The 17,488-nt window shown below is 42.0% G+C and overlaps 1 protein-coding gene across 5 annotated transcripts in view; it reads right to left on the reverse strand.

Annotated features, from left to right (window-relative positions):
• ATP9B (ATPase phospholipid transporting 9B (putative)) overlaps window positions 1-17,488 on the reverse strand; it is a 268,072-nt gene that overhangs the window by 47,315 nt on the left and 203,269 nt on the right. For all 5 annotated transcript variants that reach the window (XM_026455182.1, XM_026455183.2, XM_026455181.1 and 2 more), the window contains 2 exons: window positions 3,534-3,646; window positions 34-282 (listed from right to left, as the gene is read on the reverse strand). In XM_026455182.1, coding sequence (XP_026310967.1) covers window positions 34-282; window positions 3,534-3,646 — 362 coding nt within the window. The remainder of the gene's footprint in view (window positions 1-33; window positions 283-3,533; window positions 3,647-17,488) is intronic.

A 17,488-nucleotide genomic window follows, 5' to 3' on the forward strand; every position in this document is an offset into this window, starting at 1 on the left:
CACAAGCTCCCACGGTTTTGTGCTCTGACTGACCTCATCGGGGCTGGAAGCCTGGTAGGTGCGGTTCTCATCACTGAAGTCTTGGTCAGCCTCTGCGAACTCAGTCTCCCCAGTAACGCCGGCCCGAGACTCATACACAGGGGTCACGTTGTGACACAGCACGATGGCTTTCACGGCTTCATGGATTCGACTGCTGACACTTTTCCTAACTTTGGGAGCTGAAGATTGGGCTTTTCTTGGTGGAGTTGAACCAGTATTGTTTCCACCAGCTTGAGACTGCATCTTTAGAATATGAAACGTCACATAATTAAAGATAGAGCAAAGAGATCTAGTTAACATGGAATTATTAACATATATGATTTTTATAAGTGAAGTAGCTAGAAATAAGTAGCCTCATTTGATTCTAATTATCTCCTAGAAAGCACTGATTAATGAGTTATTTTTTTAAACCTAGTACTATGAAGCACTTCGATACACCCAGGTTGTCAAATACACCAAAATATTCACTATACTACTTAAAAATCTGATAATTTGTTTTTACTGTATTCATTTCAACAACGACACTGATTTGCTACGTCATTAACCCCTATTTATTCATGACTTCTAAAAGCAGAGTCAATTAAAGAACAAAATGAAATGGTATACTTACAACTCCTTTCAGCTTTCTTTAAATAGTGTTGTACATAAAATTGTATAAAGCTAAAAGCAGGACAAAATTTTTAAGAATCTTCCCTTAATACCATAAATGAATCCTGCTTTCAATAGTCTCAGTTTAGACAGTCCAGTTTTGTGGATAATAACAACCAAACACAATCCTAAGTTGCATTCAGAGGAAAAACGACTCCAAGTCACATCTTAGAATTCTGCTCTCTTAAAATACAATCCTAAGTTGCATTCAGAGGAAAAAGGACCCTGTGTCATATCTCGGAATCCTGCTCTCTCAAAGCAAGTCCTCATTTAGGGCTTATGCCTGTGCCTGGCTCTCCTCAGCCTCAGCCGTGTTTAAGAGGTTTCACGGCACCACTGAAGTGATAACTTTTTATTATTCACCTCCTATGTGGTGGAGGGTGTCAGAGGACACTCCCCCTGACCCGAACAGGACATCAAACATTTCTTCAGTTAACTTCGGAGTAACTTATGACAATCCTCCTTAGAAACCAAGACTCTCACGTTTGGACGGAGTGCACAGATCCAATGAACTGTGAATCTCCTGCCCATCAAATTACAGTGGTGCCGAATGAAGGGTTTAACTTTCTGCTCAGCTGGTGCTGCCTTTCAGTGAGGACCCAGCCCATCTGCGCCTGCTCACGCTGCTGCGGGACAGCACACTCAGCTGGCTCCCCCCTTCCAAACTACATGATGTTTGCTGATGCCTGTACAATTTAATTTCACACAAATTCCATGAAAGATTATGCCCTCTATCACCAAATGCCTCCAGTGGGGAAATATAATCAGGTTATAAAAGATTTGTGTTGCATGGCAGTGGACCTACTAGACTCCTGTCGTCTTAGTAATAAAACAGAATACCAATAGAGAATCAGATCAATTTCACATAAGAAGTACTGTCTGTTCAGCTAACAGAAGCTTTCAGCAAAAACGATTTTTAAAAGTTCTCTTAGGTGGAAGCACAATATTTACTGTGTTTATATAATGATGCTTCATCTTTTCTGCTTTTAATTTTTCCTAATAACTTATTGAAGCTATTAAAATTACATTCACAGATAATAATTTTTAAAAAGCGGATCTCATCTGGTACTATTTCAATGTAGAAATAGATTCCTGGGAGAAACTGTACTTCTTCTCCTTTTAAGATTTTTCTTCTATTAATAAATATCCTAGGTTACAAATACTCTGTATCTAAATGAATTACATCCAAAATAATAAGGTGTTTGGCTGTGTATACATGTTTGTTTGCTTATGTGTGTGGATAAACATTTCATATGCTAAATACATACACATATGAGACTTCTTCCATTTGACAGCATGCCAACAGTAAAGCTTATGCCAGAATGGTAGCAAGTATACAAGAAAGAGAAGGTTTTCAAAAACCTGAACACAATGCTGACCACTGAACGCTACTCTGGAGTTGTCAAGAGTAGAAACGCTACAATGGGAACGTGTCATTTAGTCTAGTCTCTGCAAAAATCAAGTTTGAAACAAATTACTGTTTGTTTTAAAATGTCTCCTAGACACCACAGCTGACGTGGCTGAGTGGCCTCTGCAAGTCTGGGCAGTAGTGCCGTGCAACGCTGGGAACTGTCACCCCCCAAGGCGAGCTGTGTACACTTTTGAACCTGATAGGCCTTAGCTCGTTATTATGTGTATTACTATATTCAAAATAAAACAACAAACAAGCAGAAAAAGGGCCTCAGGAGGTGTAAATTCCTGACGTACACTGCAGCCTTGTCTGCTAGTCTCTTAAATTGATTCTCTCAGATCTCCAGGTTTGATGACACTGAATCAGTGACTTCTAATTATGACAGGCACACAAAAAAGAATGCAAATGAATGACAAGGAAACACTCCCGGGCCAGGGCTGTGCTCCATGTGGTGGCTCTGAGGTGCCCACTGCCGGAATGCGGTTGTTAGGATGACTTGGGGCCATGGACAGACTGTACACAACCCACTGCCTATAAAATCTCCGGCAAGTGCTACAGCCTCTAGGCTAAATCCTGCTTTAAAAGCAAATACGGGTTGAGTATCCCTGATCCAAAAATCTAAACTCGGAAATGTTCCAAAACTCAAAGCTTTTTGAACGCCATGGATGCTCAAAAGGATGTTCAGATAAGGGATTAGAGGTGTTCAACCAGTAAGGATAATGCAAATATTCCAAATCTGAAAAAAATCCAGAATCCAAAACACTTCTGGTCCTAAGCATTTTAAAAAAGGGATACTCAACCTCTAATTCCTGTTCTCAGAACTTCGGAGAGCTTTGGCCCCAATGAAAGGCAGAGTCCTTATCTATTCGGGGCACATAATAAATATTTACAGGTGAAAGAATGTGGTGTTTGAGCTTCATGTCGTAATATAATAATAATGAAGAACACCTCCAGATGAAACATCACCACCTGGGCACTGATGACAGGAAGGTGAGTGACAGATACGAGGTTCCTAACACTACGGTGTCTACTTTCGTCCACTGAAAAGGCAAAAAAAAGAATTTACCTTTAAAACTATGAGAACGTTTTATTATAGAGAAAAACAGGACTGTTAGAAAACATATTGGTGTAGTATCCTACTGAATATTCTTCAAATACAATGTTTATGGAATAATTTTTTACAAATAACTCACTAGTAAAATGTAATATGAATGAATGACTTAAGCATACTATGCCTTCTACGATTTCACTCATGTAGAAATGCTCATCAAAGACGATTTCCTGATTCGTATATTCGAATGGATGACTGAAGTAGCAGGATGTTAAGACCACCGAGAAGTGTGCTAATTTACAGATGGGAACACACGAGGCTCGGGTGGACTCATGGCATGGGATGTGTGTGGAAGCAGATCCCATACAGGAGGAACCCACTCACCTGTGAGTAGGAGTCCCTGACATGGCTTTGGATCTCATCCATTGTGTCGGCTCCATAGGACACGGTGCCCAGGTGGAGCCGCTTAAATATCATTTCATTCTGGGTGAGGGTTCCTAGGATAAAGGGGACAACAGCAAACACATTAATGCAGAAGGCCTGGGGGAAGGCCCAGCTTTCCTACTGCACACACTGCACACCCATGTGCTGAAGCAGCTGGGATGCCCACCGTATAATACAAAGTAGCATTAAGATTGTTACTTGCTACTATTTTCATTTTAACAGGAAGAACAGGTATTTTCTCCCTAGCATGTCAGGGTACTCTTATAACATTTTTGTGGGTTTTTTTTTTTTTTTTTTTTTGGAGACTGGGTCTCACTGTGTTGTGCAGGCTGGAGTGCAGTGGCATTACCACAGCTCACTGCAGCCTCCACCTCCTGAGCTCAACTGATCCTCCTGCCTCAGCCTCCCGAATAGCTGGGACTACAGGTGCACGACACCACACCCAGCTAATTTTTTTGTTTTTTGTAGAGACAGGGACTCCCTACGTTGCCCAGCCTAGTCTCAAGCGATCCTTCTGTCTTGGCCTCCTAAAGTGTTGTGATTACAGACAGGGGCCACTGCGCGCCCAGCCTCTAACAACGTTTAATAATGGGAAGGGCTCCAGTTATATGAAGAAAGTCCAGTCATTGCCTTTCAGCTCAGAGCTGTTATTTGGAACAAATGCAAGTTTTGCCTGTTCTGAAAGAGGCAGGCATAAAACTAGAAAACTGAGTCACCACCTTTATAATTACAATATAGAACACTGCCTGAAAAAGACATCAACGTACCCCAAATGAGGGTGTCCATTAACTTTTTAAAAAAACCTGTTTCAAAAAATTAGGTCTTTTTAGCTGAACAGAAACGGATATTTCAGATGTGTTTAATCCTTAGCATGTATGGGCATCCCTTGGAATGACAGACCGGAGGTCTGTGAAACAGAGGACAGCTTTTCTTTAGTATTTTCCAAATACTGGGTTATCTGAATGTGCTTCCCCAATGCCTGCTCCTCAGTGGACCAAGGCAGAAGGACCACAGTGCTTACTTAGGAGGACTGCCAGAAAAGTTGGGCCATGTATTAGGTGACAAAGACATCTCACTTAACCTAAAAATACACATATTACATATGCATGTTTTATTTATTTGGCTTTATAGAAGCAAAGTAGCACAGGGAAGCTGAAATACCCTCTGGATATATATGTAGCGAACTGCCATGCGTGGTGCTTCCACCTCGCCCCAGGGGTGGGCGAGGTGGTGTCTGCATTTAGATCACAATGTGCTGTGATGCTGCGTGGTGCTTTTCACTTTGTCCCTTGTCCGGGGGAGGGGCAGATTCTGCATTTGTTTCACAACATGTTGCAATGTGGTGCTTTCACCTTGTCCCTTGTCCCGGGAGCGGGGCAGGGGGGTTCTGTACTTATTTCACAGCACATCCAAGAAGGGTTATCCACAGATCCTGATGACGTTATAAATCTGAGTATGAACAATGACACAGCCAATCGATTGCAATAAAAGTTGGACTTTTCACATGGTTGCAAAACATCCATAAAAATATTCACTCATTTTTATGTTCTTTGGCATGCGTGGTACTGGAAATAACCCAAACCATTTTCATGCCTATGGTACCCTCTAACGGCATGAGGACCAGAGCACAGAGTTAATCCCAAGACATCAGTTAGGATCACAGCACAATAGGTCACCTGGCTCAGAGCCTTCCATCAGGACACAGCACTTACTTTAAAAGAGAAGGAAAATACAGCTTACAATTACTATTTTAGAGATTGTTTTGATAAATTATCTTAAGAGAGATATAATAAAGTTTTAGAAATTCCAAATAGCAGCTAACTATCGACCTGAGATACCTGTCAGTTTTATGGATTTTGCCTTCCACAACATTTTATGAAGCACCTTTAAACTGGCTGTGCTCTGTGTACCTTGAAAAAATGTCTCCAAGTTTCATAAATCTAAGTGGAAACAAAATCATCAAAATTACATGAGAGGTAGTTTAAACCTTTTTATTTTGTCATGCTACCCTTGTTAAATAAGCATAATTAACTTAAAATACCAGGCTATATTAAATAATGCAGTTAGCAGCAATTTGGTCTCTGAATAACATAATGAAGTTCTACAAGTACTTTATATTTTTGTTTGTTTTCTGAGACAGAGTCTCACTCTGTTGCCCAGGCTGGAATGCAGTGGCACGATCTCGGCTCACTGCAACCTCTGCCTCCCGGGGTTCAAGTGATTCTCCTGCCTCAGTCTCCCCAGTAGCTGGGATTACAGATGCACACCACCACGCCCGGCTAAATTTTGTATTTTTAGTAGAGCCGGGGTTTTCACCCTGTTGGCCAGGCTGGTCTGGAACTCCTGACCTCAGGTGATCTGTCCGCCTTGGCCTCCCAAACTGCTGGGATAACAGGCGGGAATCACCACACCTGGCCTATGAGCGCTTTAGATAGCAAAAATGTGAGATGAAAAATGATAGTTATATCATTGCCAACAGTTAAAAGATAATGAAACCTTCCATTAATTCATATTAGGGTAACTACAAAGTTTACCTCTATTATGTGTGCCTAAGTAAGCAGCTCTCTGAAAAATTATTTAACAAATGTGCTAAATTAAAAACATGTTATTTAGCAGATTGAGATAACAAAAGTATTTCCTTTAGACTTTTTTTCTTACACTGAGTGTGAAGCATGATAATTTAGGGTGGGGAATTGTAATGAGGCATAAATCCTATGCAATTTGTAAACAGGACTATGATTAACGCCACTTTTTTAAATCCAACTTTTTTATTACGAACAATTTCATATGTAAAGTTAGAAGAATATTATAATGAACACCTGTATAGCTCTTACCAAGAATGAACAATTATTTCTTTAGGATTTTAAACGACTTTATGCAAGTAGGCAAAGAACCCTAAAGAAAGAAATAGCATTTCATTTTCCATCCAGTCCTCGCTCGGCATGTTTGTTGGGCGGCTGTGACAGGCTCTGGGTGTGGAGTCAGCTGCAAGTGCAGAAGTTCCACTGGGATGCGAGGTGCTGTTATCCACGGCCCCCCAGCCCCTGGCTCAAGTCTCAGTGTCCTCACAAACGGGTTTGTGTCCTCACCGCAATCCACATGCAACCCACAGCCCAACCTCACTCTCCCTCAACAGCCTACACCTCTCTGTCCCTCAGCACCCGCTGAGACATCCGAAAGGGGCCTGTCTGGCCCCTCTGGCCTCTCCCGACGGGTACCTTCACCGAGAAGGGCAGGACCTCCCACTCAGCCTCCTCACTGTGCAAGCACTGCAGCGTGGTCCAAGGATGACATGAGGGCACCCAGGTGACACGCCTGACCCAATCAGTCCTGGATAAATGGGAGCTGCGCTTCTGCAGCCACTATCACCACCACCATCCTTTCCTCACTTTCTGGATTCAACCACCTCCCAAACGTTCTCATTCCTCTTAATCCCACCTCAGACACGGAGTGAGCCCCTCCTGAAGCGCCTTCACTCTGCCCTCTCACCGCGCGTCCTGACTGCAGCCTCTTCCGTGGCTTCCTGAGCTAAGCTCCAACATTCTTTAACCTATCTTCCCAGCAATGCTATTTCCGAAGACAAACACCTCCTCATTCTAGTGCACTGCTTTTAGTGACCACCCGTGCCTTGCCACTGCTTACAAATTAAGCATCCACTCCTAAGATGGAGACAAGGCTCTGCACAGCCCGGCCTACAGCTGCTCCTCGTGGCCCAGCACAGGGCACCGGAGAGCTGCCCGTGTGCAGCCGGAGCTACAGTTCTTCAGACAGGGATTCCCACATTCCCATAAATATCAAGTTAACTGAGAATTTGTGTATTCTCATGAAAAGGCATCACTACCTACTGAGCTTGGGAGTAGATAACCCTGGGTCCAAATCCTGCTGTAACCTGCAGGCCTCAGAACTTCGTAAGAGTTGATTTAAGCTCTCCAAGCCTCAGTTTATTCACCCGCAAAATATGGAATACACCTCATATGTTGCATGGATACTGAAAAAAATGAGTAAGACAATGCACAAAGTACCCCAAACACAAAGAGGGTGAGGGCTCCTTTCCTAAAGAACCCCACAGCATAATGGGGAGAGAGACTGCAAGAGATCATGCTACTGAGAGGCACTAATGCAGGGTCTGCGAGGTGCAGTCACAGGAGACCGCAGAGAGGGGGCAGGGACTGCTCCCAGGAGTGGTGGCATCTGACCTGTGACTTGAAGAATATGAATTTACTAGTGGTTTCCACAAGAGAAGCGCTCCAGGAAGAGGGAGCTGTATGTTCTTGGCTCGCACATGGGTCTGGGAGCAAAGACAAATGCCTGTGAATGGAAAAGACACACTCAAGAGAAGGGGCTGGAGCGCGAGGAGTGGGTGAGGGGCTCTCTGGGTCCCATTAAGGAGCACAGCAAAGCAGAGTCTCCTGTCCACCAAGAGGGCATACAGAGCCAGGCTTCATTCTGGATGGGCCCCATCCAGGTAACAGAGTTAACTGAGGCATTATTCTAAGGACAGAGTGGTGGGGGTCAAATGTAGGGGAGAGAGCTGGTATCAAGGTCTAAGTGACAGATGATGTGGCAGCAGGCATCAAGATAGAAAGGAAGAGGCAAATGCATGAAATCTTCAGAAGCCTAGAAAAGAGCACCAACTGGACTTGGGAACTGAATGTGGAGCTCTGGATCCAAGACCTCGAGGAGCAGCTCAGGCTGACTGCCTTGCTCAGGGAGGCCGGCCCTCAACAAGAAACAGGAATTAAGAAAGTAGACAGCTTTGGGAGAAGGGGAGAAGACACAGATGGTGAGTCTGAAGTGACTATGGGACAGCCACTCTGCCTCTTGCGGAGGAGGAACGTCTTTCCTCATACTGATGTTCTGTTCCCATATCCTCTTTGGTGCAACGCCATTTTCTAGGTTCTGTATCCATTGACGTATCCCCCAATACCACACAGTCTTGACGACTGCAGCTTATTTAAGTCTTGAAATCTGGTAATGAGTCCTTCAACTTTCGTCTTTGTCAAAATCACTTTAGCTATCCTGCTCCTTTGCCTTAAAAACAAATTCAGAAATAATCTTATCTACAAAACAAATCTTGATAGAAACTGAATTAAACCTGAATATCGAAAAGAGAAGTGACATTTTTAGTGTGTGGAGACTTTAGGTCCATGAGCAAACTCACCCTCTCCGTTTATTTCATCCTGTTTTGGTTCCTTTCATGAGTGTTACGTAGTTTTCAGCCCACAAGTCCCACACATTTTATATTAGATTCACAGCAAAGTACTGCTCTTTTTTCAAGGAATTATAAACGACACTGAACTTTTCATTTCAGCTGGCACATATTCACTGCAAGTGTGGATACACAATTGGCTTCTGCATGTGGTCAGTCTACCCTTGACCTTGCCGAACTCACCGCTTCACAGAATTTTTTGCACATTCCTTGGATTTTCTAGGTAGATAATTATGCCATCTGTAGAGAGGGACAGTTTTCTTTCTTTAATTTTAACTTGATTTCTTCCTTTCTGATATCCATGCCTTGTATTCCCCTTTCTTACCATACTGCACTATCGAGAGTGCTGGAGTGCTGGGCAAGCACCCGTGCTTCCTTCCTGACCTGGGGAAAGCATGCGTCTCCATCACATGGAGTGACGCCTCAGGTCTTTAAGATTCTCTGCAGCAAGCTGAGGATGTTCCCCTCTAGTCCTTGTTTTCTGAGTCTTCTTCCTAAATTATGTACGAGGGCTACATCTGTCAGATGCTTTTCTGCATCCTTTCCTGCTCTTTATACCCACGCCTGTTCCGTTAAGGTCATTGCGGTGTTTCCTTCCTAATTACAGATCAGGCTAGCATTAGATATAATTACTGCACGACAGTGTAGAGTCTTATCAAGGCGAAACATGAAATCCTGAGTCCCTGAGTAGCTATTTTATCTCCTTAAACCAAACATACTATAATGTATTTTAAAGTGCAACAAATTTCTCTATTAAGAAGAGAATTTTTGACCTGGAAACTACAAACTCCTACATCTAAATATAGTATAACTAAGCTACAGGACAAGCTACGGTCCTAATGGACACCCACATAGATCGTCATGAAATTCCACATCTCACTTGTCTCACTAAAAAGTAGATGTATTACCAAAAAAACCCATAACATATAAAATGTGTATTTAATATTTACTGAGTGCCTCATAACGTGCAATGAGAACGGTGGGCCGCGTCTGGCTGGTCCCTGTGGGGTCTGGGCCGTCTCTGTCTCCTCTCTAGGTAGTCTCTATGTCTTCTCTCTGGGTCGTCTGTCTTCTCCGTGGGTCATCCCTGTCTTCTCTCTCGGTCTCTAGCTGCTGAGCATGCATCTCCCCCACTGCAGTGGAATCTCCAGGAAGGCAGTGTCTGTATTATTCCAACTCTATCCTCAGAACCTGACTCCTAAATAGCAGCCAAAAGAGTTGCTGATTTAAATTTTTAAAAAAGAAGTACGATAATGAGCCTATTTTCGAAACCAGGATACTGGAAGGTATATAGAAGACTGCTGTAAACAGAAATCAAACTCCTGCACTACTGTTTCTGCCCTGGATGAAAATATTTGCTGTGTGGAATCCAAAGTTGGAAATATTATACAAAAATCCGGAAGATACCTTTTATATTTAGTTCTTTCTTGTCCTTAAAAATAATTGAGATTTATTTGAAAAATCTGTTTTTTACCTTGTTATTGATGTTGCAAAGTGCAGCTAGTATAGGATCCTCACCACACGTTTGGGAACATGCAGATAAATTTAAAGCCACATAAGATCTTTAGGAAAAAAACATACTTTATAGTAATTGATTTTTGAAACTATGTGTCTCACTCCTCCTGGGCTGCTATAACATGATGGCTCATACCTGTCATTCCAGCACTTTGGGAGGTCAAGATAGGAGGATGGCTTGAGCCCAGGAGTTCAAGACCAGCCTGAGCAACAGAGTAAGACTCGATCTCTATCAAGAATACAAAAATTGGCTGGGCATGGCAGCACACACCTGTAGTCTCAGCTACTAGTGAGGTTGAGGCAGGAAGATTGACTGAGCTCAGGAGTTTGAGGCTGCAGTGAGCTGTGATCACGACACTGCACTCCAGCCTGAGTCACAGAGCAAGACCGAGAACCTGTCTTTAAAAAAAAAAAAAAAAAAAAAAAACCCATAAACTCTGTGGTTTATAAACAACAAACGTTTACTTCTCATAGCTCTGGCAACTGGGAAATGCAAGATGAGGCACCAGGAGATTTGGTGTCTGATGAGGGCCCTCATCGTGGTGGAGCCTTCTCACAGCATCCTCAGGGAGTGGGAGAGGGAATCTGCCTCCCTAGGACCTTGCTTATAGGGGAACCGATCCCATTCATGGGGGCTCTGCCCCATGACCCAGTCACCTCTCTTAATTAGTACCATGCCATCATATGGGACTTGGTTTCAACACAGGGATTTTAGAGAGAGATGAACATTCAGACCACGTGATACCTGAGTATAATGCATCTGCTGTCAGAAACAACAGGCAACATCACTGCATTGTGAAGAAAGCTGTTCTAATGACACATATAAAAATTTAAAAAGAAAATGGGAGCAGAGGCTTGACATACGTGGAATTTGCCGTGTGTGAAAATTATTCTTTAAACATCACGTACATTCTGCCCTCAGACGTGATATAATACCCCCTTTCACTTACACAGTGGGCCAAAAAGGAATGAGAAAAACTGTAGACAGTAAAAGATTAAAGTTTTCTGGATATGAAACTTTATAATAGATTTTAAATAACACAGTTTTCGTAGAGGAAATCAATGAGTAAGATGGTTATAAACATAATTATATGCCAATTTCACTTTGCTAGACCAATGTATTTCCAATGCTTTAGTAGGGCAGTTGATTTGAACAGTTAAATGTTGATTTTGGGTGTCTAATGGTCAAAATTTCCACTTTTCTGGTAATAATACCATTTCAACATGTGGAATACACACTAGAAACCCCTCATGGTAGGTGGGGCATCAACCTTGCTGTGTGTCTGTGTGTGTGTGTGCGCTTGCACGCATGGATGCACACACATGCCTGTAGCTGGAATAAAACCAAAACCAACAGAAAATGTCATTTCTGTACGTAAATTTGAGAGATATGAAATGCAAGGAACTTAAATCCAGGAATGTATGCTTTTTCACCCCTTCTATATTTTCAAAAGGAAATGTTAAATTACCTTAAGAAGACAGACAGTCTCTTGAAAGCCCCGTGGCCATCGCTCCTTTTTGGCAACACGGACCTGGGGCAGCTCTTTCATCTGAGCCCCCACCTCACTCCTTCTCTTGGTGCTGCTGAAACTAATCTGAGCCATATCATTTCAACCATGGGCACATCAGTATCATTTGTGAAAGAAAGACACTTTAAACAGAACCGAAATATTATCACAACAGAAAGCCACAACAACTCCTCCATGTCAAACAGAAGTCATGGTTCTAATTTCCAGGTGTCTCATGTGTCATAGTTTTTATACTGCTTGTCAGAAGTATGGATCCAAGAAAGGTCTCTTGAGCCTCTTTTACTCTACAGCTTTCTCTTTCATCTCTTTCTTCCTTGAAATTGATTTGTCAAAGAACCTGGACTGACGGGTTCAGTTCCCACAATCTGCACTTGGCCATTGGCCATTTCTCCTGTGCCTGTGGGCCCTGTGTTTCCTGTGAGCCACGGCTGGGCAAAGCTGGTGAGGTGAGGTTCTGTGGACACTGCCCCAGTGCGGGGAGTGTCCTTCCATCAGGAAGCAGGGTGTCTGGTCACTGCCTCCTCTGAGGTAAAGAGCCGCCTACAATCAATTCCTAGCCCATAAATTCATCATGGGTTGAAAGTGGCATATAGTTGAGGCACATATCATTGACTTTGGGGCATCTTTTTCTGGAGAAGAAAACCCTGGCATTTCTAAATGCAATAAATCCACATGGACAACAGATGTTTTCCAAAAACAAAGTTACATAATTTATAATCACTCCATTCACAGACTCTTTCTAGTCAGTAAATCTGGGATTTTAAACCACTATTTTAATCCAGTGCTTTAGTTAGATGTCCTTTTTCAGCTTGGTGGTAGCATTTCAAGTGCTGAGATTCCCAACTTCAGCTATGCTATTATATTTTGCTTCTTACTGCTGCTTGGGGAACACTGAGAGGAATTCTACATGTACGCAAAGACGCCTTGAAATACTGGAGACCAGATAGCTATCACAGAAACATACAAGGTGATGCTAAAATACTGAATATAATATCTGTGCATTTATGCATCTAATGGTTGAAAATAATTTAAAAGATAACTGAAACTTAGGTTTGAACTATTTCTCCTTTTGAGTTATGTTTATAAAGCTTTGTATCTCGGTAGATACCCAAAAGTCTATTCAGTTACTTAACTGGAGCCAGGGAGAATGAAATGGAGAATTGTCTTAGTCCATTTTCTGTTGCTGTAACCAAATACCTGAGACTGGGTAATTAATTTTAAAAAGGAATTTATTTCTTACAGTTCTGGAGGCTGGAAAGTCCAAGGCTGAGGTGCTGCATCTGGTCAGGGCCTTTCTGCTGATGGGGACTCTCTGTGGAGTCCCGAGGCACTGCAGGCCGCCCCACGACGGGAGCAGGCTGAGGGCCAAACTGGCTTTCATAACAGACCCACTCTTGCGACAACTAACACTCCATGAAAACCCACTGATCCATTCACCCATTAATCCATGGGTAGATTCGCTCATTCATGAGAGCAGATCCCTCAAGATCCCTCATGACCCACTTGCCTCTTACAGGCCCTACCTCTTTATAGTGTCACACTGGGAATGACATTTCAGTAGGAGTTTTGGAGGGGGCAAACATTCAAACTGTACAACAAATTTAGAATACTTTCTCAAAGCTGAGTAATTAAAAAATACTATAATTTTAGTGCTTGTATTTAGGTCTATGATCCATTTTGAGTTAGCTTTTGGGTACAAGTGGGATCATTATCCAATTTCATTTTTTGCATGGGATATCTAGTTGCCCAGCACCATCTGTTGAAAAGACTATTCTTTCTCCATAGAATTATCTTGGCATCACTGTTGAAAACCCAATGACCATAAGTGTCTGGATTTATTTATGGCCTCTCACTTCTAGTCCATCAACCTATGTGTCTATCCTTATGCCCGCACCACATACCACATTGTCCTGATTACTGTAGCTTTGTATTAGGGTTTGAAACCAGGAGCTGCTGCCAGGTGCAATGGTTCATGCTTGTAATCCCAGAACTTTGGGTGCTGAGGCATGAGGATCAGTTAAGCCCAGGAGGTCAAGGCTTCAGTGACCCACAACTGCACCACTGCACTCCAGCCTGGGTGACAGAGCAAGACTCTGTTTCAAAAACAAAACAAAACAAACCCCCAACCTCACATCTTTCGCCCACCCCCCACTGCACAGCCCACATTCCTCAGAAGCATAAGTCTTTTTAGCAATCAGGAGTTGCAAGTCCTCTAACTTTGTTTTTCAAGATTGCTGTAGCCATGCTGAATCCCTAGTATCTCTATGTGAATTTCAGAATCAGCTTGCCAATTTATGCAAAGGTAACTGGGATTTTAATAGGGATTACATAAAACCTATAGATCAAAGAGACCAGAATTATTGCCATCTGAACACAATGAAATATTTTTTGATGCACTGTAAATACAATTGTTTTCTTAATTCTATCTCTGGATAGTTCATTGTTAGCATACAGAAATACAATTTCATTCTTGTGTGTTGATCTTGTGTCTTACGATCTTACCAAACCCCTTTATTAATAGAGGGCTGGCTGACTCCTGAGGATTTCCTACGGACATGACCACGTCACACACACAGAGAGCTCTGCTCTCCTTTACAAGGTGGATGCCACCTTCTTCCTCTTGCCTGACTGTATTGGCTAGAGCCTTGAATGCTCGCAGCACCATTAGTTGTAATAGACAAAAAGTAGAAACAACCCATGTCCATCACCTTATGAATGGGTAAAAAAAAGTGTGGTGTATCCACACGATGGAATATTATTTGGCAATAAACAGAATGAGGCACTGATACACGCTACAATATGCATGAACCTGTAAGAGTATATGCCGGTGAAGGAGGCCGGCAGGGACTGCATACGTCTGACTCATTTACGTGGAACGCCGAGGACAGGCAAGTCCTTGGAGACAGAAAGTAACCAGGGGCTGCCTCGGGCCACGGGAGGTGGAAGGGGAAGGATGGGGAGTGCCAAGGTTGCTTTCTGGGGTGATGAGAATGTTTTAAAGTTAGATTATGGTGAGAGTTGAATACGAGAATGATGTATCCTGACAGGTGATCATTTAAATCAAACAAACACGTGGTATTACTAGCTATGCATCTTCTAAAATGTTTCTGTTGCTAATCAATCAAGTTATTAGTAGCTTAAAACTGATATATTCAAATAAATGACTAACATCTTTCACCAAATGAACGATAAAGTTTTTGGGTTTGTTATTCTGTCCATGTGAATAAATGTAATCACACCTTATTCGGTTAAAGAAACTGCAATACTTATGCAGACATTCCTTCAGGTGAGTAGCACATGTACTTTCTTCACATAGGAAGATGAAGCCCAAAAACATTTTTTAAATCTCGATGATTTTTTTATTTCATTACTTGCTAATTTCGGACTTTCCTTCCTCTCTTGTGCAGTAGTAGATAACGCAGTCTGTAATACAAATTATTTCTCAAATCTTACCTCAAATGCTCTCCATGATTTCAAACACTGATGATTTCTACAACTTTTGTCATTTTAATACGACAGAAATTAATATGCCCCGAAATTGGAAGCTCTGAAAAAGGGAGGAATGAATGTAGCCAGAGAGTAAGAGTGCCGTCACCTCAAAGAGAATCATGGCAGACTCGGTTATGGTATGCAGCTATATAGACAGAAAATGTCTTTTGACAAAAGGTTTCCGATTTCTTAAAAAAAAAAAAAAAAAAAAGCTGCAGCTCTTTAATGAAAAAGAGTTTTTTTGGGACTATAATGAGCAGAGCAGGCAAAGAGGAAATTAATTTCTAGGGAAAAAGTCCTGCAGGCATCATTCACAGAGTGGCAACAGATGTGATCCATGACTGAGCGGAGGAGACAGTGTCTGAGACACAGCTGCAGAGGTTTCAGACCAGATACTCCTGAATTGTGAATTGGCCTCACCCCTAAACTCTACCACACCATCATACAAGAGGGAGCCAGTGATTTTCATATATAAACAAAGGTAACACTGGGATATGCCACGCACCTAGAGCAAGAAACTTTCTTGTGAAGATTCTAGTTAAAGTCATACACACACATAATCAACGGGTGTATCAAAACACAAACTTACTTAGACCTTACAAGAAATGGAAACAAAACTTAAGTGATAAGACTAATTTACCAATCTTTAAAGTATGCTTTGACTTTTGAAATTATTTGACACTTTTTAAAGTGAAGCCAAATGTATTCAAAGTCAATGATACTGTTTAAAGTGAAGTCAATATTATATTTAAAGTCAAATACAGTCTCTGTGAATCAGGCTTTCTCTAAACATTAAGATTCTCAGTACTGTACGCATCAGTTAAGTATTTGCATGTGTTAATATCTCAACTGGCCCAAACACCCCCAAAATGTTAATTACAGCACTCATATCCAAGGACACACATTAGTAAAAACTGTACCAGTATGGCTACTCATGTTTGTTGTAACTGAATACCCGGTTATTAGCATCATGCATAAGAGACTATAGTTGCCCTTTGGTTTAAAAAACATTTCCAAGTCTTACCTGTGAGATCTGTTTGCCTTGTATGCACTTGCCAGCACACACGTCGTGCTTGGCTGCCCTTACAAACTGGGAAAACAGCTTTCCCCGTCATGATGATGCCGTCTTGTGAAACTTACATGTGATTCGATTGTGAACACCACAGCATTTTGGGTAATGGATGCTATAATTAAAATGTGAGTCCTACAAACCTGTTGTTTTAGTGGGTGTTTTTAGTAACGGCTTTGTTCTACATGAAGGTAAAACCTCCCTAACAAAGGAATTAATGTATTGCTTTAATAGGCTGCACCCTGAGTTAAGTTTTAAAATTTATGAGTTCTCTGCAGCATTGTTCTTTAAACAATGGCATTGTCAAATGCAACCAGTGAGAAGATGAAAGTTCTCCCAGCAGATTAAGTACAAATTATCTGTCCTCCTGTTTCAGCATCATTTGTTCATTCATCAGCCGGCGTCGAGTATTTCTGGTCAGTGTCAATATGCTCTGCATTCTTGCAGCTCACAGATGTCTACGCCTGTCGAATGAACTGCTTTATGTTTCACGCACTGGTGGCCGCAGATGTGTCACTATAGCAACATCATTAATTTCAGATCTTACCGGAAATGTGCACTCCAATCAAACCTAATTATACCACATTGCTTTCTTGTCCACAAGACGGAAACTATAATGCAATTATTGGGATACTTCATTTTCTATTCTGCCCTGGCAAATGAGAGAACCACTGTGATGGACGCTTCTTATCCAAAAGCTTATTGATGAAGCACAGACCCCATTTACAATCATGCAAAGGACCACCTTCCAATTATGTTAGTAACATAAGGCTCCTGAGACAACAGTTCACTCTCCATCACTTCAGCTGAAACTCAAGGCACTTGGAAGATATCTGCAAACTGCCTTATGCCTCAACACGCTTCCTCTGATACCGAGAACCAGAATGCTTTATAATATCAAACAACCATCCACAGTTACAGAACCTCTGTGCTGTGACTGAGGCCCCCAAGGTGACTGCAAAAGCCTGTCTGACTTCTGATTTACACACTTAAGGGCAGAGCAAAAGAGCAGAAGTATTTATATGACTAAAATACAGAACACAAAATAGAAAGATCTTAATTATTTAAGTTCCTGGAATAAAAC

The sequence above is a fragment of the Piliocolobus tephrosceles genome, chromosome 18 (genome assembly GCF_002776525.5).
Source record: "Piliocolobus tephrosceles isolate RC106 chromosome 18, ASM277652v3, whole genome shotgun sequence".
Taxonomy (NCBI): domain Eukaryota; kingdom Metazoa; phylum Chordata; class Mammalia; order Primates; family Cercopithecidae; genus Piliocolobus; species Piliocolobus tephrosceles.